This window comes from Rutidosis leptorrhynchoides, chromosome 4 (assembly GCF_046630445.1).
Source record: "Rutidosis leptorrhynchoides isolate AG116_Rl617_1_P2 chromosome 4, CSIRO_AGI_Rlap_v1, whole genome shotgun sequence".
Taxonomy (NCBI): Eukaryota; Viridiplantae; Streptophyta; class Magnoliopsida; order Asterales; family Asteraceae; genus Rutidosis; species Rutidosis leptorrhynchoides.
Window position 1 is genome coordinate 485,159,039 of NC_092336.1, and position 8,149 is coordinate 485,167,187.

Consider the following 8,149-nt stretch of genomic DNA (forward strand, 5'->3'; position numbering starts at 1 on the left):
CCCGCGGGTAACGGGTACGGGTTCTATATACCTGCGACCCGTCCGTTGGGTTTCTTTTTTACACGTTGAGACCCGTTACCCGTCCACGGGTAAAAACTTTTCGCCCATGTCCGTGACCCGCAGATACCCGTGACTCGCGGGTAACCCGCGGGTAATAATAATATATAACTTTTTATTAGAAAATTCAAATAATTTTATTAATAATAAAATCATATGTACAATCTATATATATAATGGCGTGAAAATTAAGTTTTTTAATTGTATATAATATTATATTTTTAATCATTATTCGAATACTATTTAAAATTTAAATTTAATAATTGTAAGTATTAATTCGTGGGTAAATTAAGAAAAGTCTCATGCATTCACGGGTCGGGTTTTACCCGCGACGGGTAGTATATACCCGCGACCCGCTCGCAACCCGTCGGCGAGTATAAATTTTTACCCGTACCCGTGCCCACGGGTAAGATTTAATGATTTTACCCGCGGGTCACGGGTTTTTTCTCGCTCATTGCCATCCCGCAGGGCTCAGGAGTCATGTATAGAAGCATCAAGAAGCTTGTTCATTTTTCTATGTTTTGCAGCCATACTCGATCTTAAACGAACCATCCTGAAAGTTCCCCAACATTCCTCCTTATTGTACATATAAATCCTAATCAGATTCACAAATTCAGAATACTCAAATCAAAATTAGTAACAAACCAAATTGAACAAGCCATTTAATTAACCAGCAACGTCCTATTAATCAAACAATGTCGATCGTCCCTAGCTTATTCGGTGGCCCAAGAAGCAGCATTTTCGACCCATTTTCACTTGACGTTTGGGACCCCCATTCAGAGATTTCCAGAATATTTCATCATCATCAGAAACATCTGCATTGGTAAACACACGTGTGGATTGGAAGGAAACACCAGAAGCTCACGTGTTTAAGGCCGATATACCCGGAATTAAAAAAGAAGAGGTGAAAGTAGAAGTTGAAGAGGGGAGGGTGTTACAGATAAGCGGTGAGAGAAACGTTGAAAAAGAAGATGAAAATGATAAATGGCATCGTGTTGAACGTAGCAGCGGCAAGTTTACAAGGAGGTTTAGGTTGCCAGAGAATGCGAAAATGGATCAAGTGAAAGCGGGTATAGAAAATGGAGTGCTGACAATTACTGTGCCGAAAGAGGAAGTGAAGAAGCCTGATGTTAAGTCTATTGAAATCGCTGGTTGAAAATGCATGAGTATGATACATGAGTTCTAATAAAATTCTTATGTGATGTTCTGTGTTTAAATGTATGAACTTAGCAAGAAGAATGGTGCAAGTTTTTGTAACCTTGATTATGAATAAAATGCTTGTTTTCTTTTAATTTTTTTTTTCCTTTTTTAATTTTTAATTTTAATTTTAATTTTTTCTAATTCTATTATTAGAGTTGTAATCAGGAGAAAACAAGGAAAAGGTTGAGATCCAAAGAGCACTTCTCAGCCCTTGGATCATTTTTGATCAATGAACCAGATTAGACTACCAAATAACATAGGGAGGGTAATTTCATCAATTAGCAATTGAAGCTTTGTATGTACAGAAACATAACAGAGCAAACATTGAACGTGATCAAAATTGAACCTCCAAAAATCCTACGATGGCGATACAAGCTCCTGGCAATGGCGATTGAGGTTTTTCCAACCAAAATCAGATCTTCACCACCATTAACACCTTTTATCTCTCCAATTGCTGATTATACGATTCTGATCTGTAACGTCGATCCATTACTAATTGTAAGATTCAAAACACAGCCGTTCACTCCAAAATTGCTTAATGTAGGAATTCATTGTTGAATCAATTGATCTTCATCTCCAATTTAAGTAACGGAAGAAGAATACAAAATCAGTGATGAAGAAAATCAACGAAATCCAGAATACTCTAGGTATGAAAATTGTTTCTTCCTTAATCACATGTGATTAGAGTTTAATGAAACAGTGTTTTAACTTTAAGTGATTTCTTGTAAAATCACATGTAATTGAATGATAATATGTAATATACATCAGTAATATATCCTGCTATTAGTATATAACTTGTGATTGTTAAGCAATTTGTTATATGAAAGACTGTCAGTGGTAAGTTATTATACCTTATATCTAAAAGGCAAAGGCCAAGTGAATAGTAACCCACAAGTTTCACAAACCACCCCCACTCTTTTACTTACTTACATTTTAGTCCCAAACAAATATATAATATCTAACTTTATGGTTTTTAGAAACTTATCACAAACTTTTAACATTTTATACTTTAACCATTAAACTCCTCATTCGTTATAAATCGACTACATACTTTATATACTACCTAATAGACAAAAAAAAATAATAGTCGCCAGTGGTGCTTTCGTTCTCACTTTTTTCCCCCTTTTCCACCTTTAAAAAAAAAAAAAAAAAACCCTCATAGTTTGTTCAAATATTAAAATCGACCCCCAAACAGGGAGTAAAGTGTCAAATACTCATTTTCATAAAAAAAATTAAAAAAACTACACCCAAATATTCAACGGGCCATATCTTCTCGCTCGCACCGAGTTAAATTTTTCTGAAACCATCGTTAAACTCGAAACAATTTTAGGAGCACACTGTCACTAACTATACGCAAATCAGACGCTTTTTAAAAAATGCTAAATATTTGAGGTACTTTTCATACACGTCGATTTTGCGTTAAATTTTTAAAAGTCGACAATTCCATAGTGAAACGCGGAGATGTACATATATTGTTAATTTAAAATAACATTTAAATCTTTCACGGATTATACCTTTTAGTTCGACTCGAGTTGCGCTTCAACGATATCATCGTTAGCCACAAAATAATTTTACAAACTAAACGCAATATAATACATTGAAAACCGAACCCCGGCGCGAAGCGAGGGTTCGAACACTAGTTAGTAGCTAAATTGTTCTAGAATTTCTTCAGTTAATAATTGAATCACATGTGATTGCATTTGATAAAATACTCCAGTGTCTATAAACAAAACAGAAAGTTAAGGGGTGTAACGTTGTGTAACAACCCAACCCGTTATCCAACTGCAAACAATTTTTTTTTATACTACAGTGGGGTGCGCGGCGCGCACAAGGCCTGGCAGCCCGCTGTCCAAATTTTCTAATTTTGCGTTAAAGATCTCCCACTTCCCGACACTTTTAGACGAAACGCTTTTCACATCACATTATAATAGTTAAAACTAACACGTTTCAATAATAAAACAAGTTTTACGAAACTAGACCCACATATGTCGAAATGTAACAACCCAAACCAAACCACCATCGAACCCGCGGAAAATACCAAAAAAAAAAAAATTTGATTGTTCAGCTAATGGCGCGGCGCGCCAGAAGGCCGCGCGACGCGCCGATCTGGTCTGTCCAAAAAGTCTTCAAATGCTAAAAAGATTGGCCACTTCCCGACATAATTAGACAAAACGCTTTTAACAACACACTCAAATATGTACAACTAACACTTTTCAAACATAAAATAAGTTTTACAAAGCGGGACCCACAACGGCCGTTTTACGAGTTTAATACATAACGAGAGTTTCGACCGCAAAAGTTTAAATACCAAATGACCCTACGAGCATGGTGTTTGGGGTTAAACTACCCAAGTCTCGGTCAAACCCCAAAGGCTAATCTCTCCAAAAGCGTCCCCTAACACGACGGGATCTCTACTCCAAACAAACGTCCTTACCTTTGTCCATACCTGAGCCTATAAAAAGGTAAACAACGAGAGGGTAAGCAAAGCTTAGTGAATGTAATAATTACACGTACATATATATAACTCATCTATTTGCAATCACATTCACCAAATACCTCATATGACCTTGTAACTCAATTAGCATGTCATCGTACCCAAAACACTTAACAAGCCGTACATTATCACAAAACCGCATTAGCATATACTCAACACAATGTATGTATGTATATATATATATATATATATATATATATATATATATATATATATATATATATATATATATATATATATATATATATATATATATAAACAATATGCTAAATAATCGACAATCTCAATATGGTTAACCATAAACGCTATGGTGCTACCGGCTCGTGGTTCACACCATACGCAATTGAGTCATACTCTTTTATAGTGCTACCGACTCGTGGTTCACACTCGATGCTACCGGCTCGTGGTTCACATCTTATTTTATAGTGCTACAGGCTCGTGGTTCACACTCGATACTACCGGCTCGTGGTCACATCTTATTTTATAGTGCTACCGGCTCGTGGTTCACACTCGTTGCTACCGGCTCGTGGTTCACATCTTATCGCACACATGTTATGGCACTACCGGCTCGATGGTTCATACCATAACACCCACAAATAAACGCGTCATATACACATACGTATAATTACTCCACTCACCTCAAAATCTCTTGTGAAAGATAATCAAGCTCGAAAATCTTCAATGTAACGTACCTATTACATTATACATAATATCAATCACAAACTCAAGTTGGTCAACCAACTAAAACTCCATTCTAGTGTTATCTTGACCCATGGTGCAATTTCGACCCATTTGCAACCCTAACCCTAATATTTGGGTTAACATTCCTAAAACCCTAATCATTATCCAAGTTAGGTCCTAAGACACTTTCCAATACAAAGTTTATGCATCAAACACATACATTTACCCACTTAGGTCCATCATGACCCATTTGACCATTTAAAGTCAATACACTCATTTCGGGTCACCCATTAACCTACTTAACACCCATTTACATATATATAAGTGTGCTAGTACTTTAACTAACCAATTTAGGCTCATAAACATAGTTTAATACTTTGAAAACCCTAGTTAGTTATCTTTGGGTCTACATGACCCAAATTCACCCAAAACACCCAATTTACTAACAAATGGGTTTTAGGTTCATCACTTACCCCACACCCTAACCCATAATCAAATTAAAATCAAGAAATCAAGATTAGAGCATACCACTACCACCAAAACGTAGCTAGAGGAAAGATGAACAACTTTGAAACTCGCACTAAGACCCGATTCAACCTCCTTCTTCCTTTAATGGAGCTTTCTCACTCTAGAACCTCCTCTCTCTCTAGGATTTAATGGAAGATGATTAAGTGGGTGGAAATGGAGTAATTGAGGCTCCAACAACTGATCCTAAGCCTTAAAGTCGGATTCCTTGTTATTTTACCAATTTGCCCTTAAAATATCTAATTAAAAAGGAATCTGTCACAGAACAATGGCGCGGCGCGCCAAATGGCCGCGCGGCGCGCCAAACGCCCAGACCCGTTTTCTGCATTCTTTTTAATATGTACAACCAAAACCCCAATTCAAGTACATTAATTACACTTATGTACACTACAAATAAACGGGTCTTACAACTCTCCCCCACTTGAATCGGAGCGCGTCCTCGCGATCCACGCCGCATGACAAGAAGGAAGATAAACCAACACAAACTCTTCGGGCTCCCAAGTAAACTCGGAACCTTTACTACGACGCCATTGAACTTTAAAAGTTCTCACCTCTTTATTTCTCAACATTTTCACCTTCTCATCAAGTATAGCAATCGACTCTTCAACATATTCTAACTTATTGTTTAGCTCAATTTCGTCTAATGGCATCCATGAAGAATCATCCGCAAGACACTTACGGAGATGGGAAACATGAAATGTATTATGAATTCCCGCAAGCTCTTCGGGTAATTCTAAACGATACGCGACTTCACCAACACGCGCTAAAACCTTAAATGGCCCAATAAACCGAGGAGCTAACTTTCCCCGTTTTCGAAATCGAATAATACCTTTCCATGGAGAAACTTTGAGCATCACCATGTCACCTTCTTGAAATTTGATCGTTCGTCTACATTTATCGGCATACGACTTTTGTCTATCTTGAGCCTTCTTCAAATGATCCCGAATAATATCAATCTTGTTATTCGTCTCTAAAACCAAATCGGTACTCCCGATTTCCTTTTGTCCCACTTCACCCCAACAAATCGGGGTTCGACATCTACCCCCATAAAGCATCTCATATGGCGGCATCCCGATACTAGTATGATAACTATTATTGTACGAGAATTCCACCAAAGGCAAATGCTCATCCCAATTACCACAGAAATCAATAATGCACGCTCGTAACATATCTTCCAAAGTTTGATTCGTACGTTCGGTTTGACCGTACGTTTGAGGATGATACGACGTGCTTAATTTTAATTGCGTACCCATATCTTCATGAAATTTCTCCCAAAACAGATATGTAAAACGGATATCTCGATCCGAAATAATAGATATAGGAACTCTGTGTCGAGAGATAACTTCCTTGATAAACAACGTAGCCAAGGTCTCCAACGATATTGCTTCTTTAATGGGAAGAAACAAAGCACTTTTCGTCAATCGATCAACTATAACCCAAATCGAATCAAATTGGGTTCTCTCCATTTTAGGTAACTTTGTGGTGAAATCCATGGTAATGTGCTCCCATTTCCATTTCGGGATTTCTAATGGTTGTAACTTACCATACGGCTTTTGGTGCTCGGCCTTAACTTGCAAACACGTGACGCAGTGTTCAACATACTTTACAACATCACGTTTCATGCCCGGCCACCAATAATCCTTCCTCAAATCAAGATACATTTTCGTCGCGCCCGGATGAATGGAATACTTTGACTTATGTGCTTCATCAAGTAGCACCCGCCGGTAACCACCCATCTTAGGCACCCACACTCTTTCTTGAAAAGACAATAAACCACGTGAGCCCATAGTGATGAACTCCGATTGCCCTACAATTCGTTCTTCGTGTTTGTTGTGAACGTAAGCCTCTATTTGAATCACACCAAGTTTTTCAAGAAAATCGTTAGTAATAATCATACGTAACAATCCCAATCATAACGCCGGGTGATGACTCTTTCGACTTAATGCATCCGCGACCACATTCGCCTTGCCCGAATGATAAAGTATCTCACAATCATAATCTTTCACCACATCCATCCACCTACGTTGGCGATAATTCAAATCTCGTTGATTGAAGAGGTGTTTCAAACTCTTATGATCCGAATAAATCGTACTCTTGACACCATACAAGTAATGGCGCCAAATTTTCAACGCATGCACAACCTCCGCCAACTCAAGATCATGAGTCGGATATCTCGTTTCGTGTTCCTTTAGTTGTCGAGAGGCATAAGCGATGACTTTACCTCTTTGCATTAGAACATACCCGAGCCCATTTAACGAAGCATCAGAATAAACCGTCATGTCTTCCACTCCTTCCGGCAACACTAACACCGGAGCTTGACACAATTTCTCTTTTAACAATTGAAAAGCAATTTCTTGCTCGTTCTCCCAAGTAAATCTCGCGTTCTTCCTCGTCAATTTCGTCAACGAAGAAGCGATCTTAGAAAAGTCTTGGATAAACCGACGATAATAACCGGCCAATCCGAGAAAACTTCGGATTTTCGTAGGCGTAGTCGGTCGTTCCCAACTCTTCACCGTCTCTATCTTCCCCGGATCTACTTGAATACCATCTTTGTTCACAATGTGGCCAAGGAATTGAACCTCCCTTAGCCAAAATTCACATTTGGAGAACTTAGCATACAACTTCTCCTTTCGTAACGTCTTTAATACTTCGCGCAAATGACGTTCATGTTCGTCCATACTTTTCGAGTAGACTAGTATGTTATCAATGAACACAATCACCGACTTGTCCAACATAGGTTGGCACACTCGGTTCATAAGATCCATGAATGCCGCCGGTGCATTCGTAAGACCAAAAGGCATTACCACAAACTCAAAATGCCCATAACGCGTTCGAAAAGCCGTTTTCTCGATATCTTCCTCACGGAACCGCATTTGGTGATAGCCGGATCGTAGGTCGATTTTAGAGAAATACGTTGCACCTTGGAGTTGGTCAAACAAATCGTCAATCCGAGGTAATGGATAACGATTCTTGATCGTCACTTTATTTAACTCCCGATAATCGATGCACATCCGCATACTACCATCCTTCTTCTTTACGAATAAAACCGGAGCGCCCCATGGCGAAGCACTCGGTCGAATAAAACCCTTCTCAAGCAACTCTTGGGTTTGATTTAACAACTCTTGCATTTCCGTCGGCGCTAAACGATAAGGAGTTTTAGCAATGGGGGTAGCCCCCGGAACCAACTCAATG

General features: G+C 38.6%; 1 protein-coding gene across 1 annotated transcript; it reads left to right on the top strand.

Annotated features, from left to right (window-relative positions):
* Positions 1-752: 752 nt before the first annotated feature.
* Positions 753-1,213, top strand: LOC139844613 (17.3 kDa class I heat shock protein-like). The gene is given in 2 exon segments (XM_071834846.1): positions 753-827; positions 830-1,213. Coding segments are annotated over 2 exon segments (459 nt in total).
* The last annotated feature ends 6,936 nt before the right edge of the window (positions 1,214-8,149 follow it).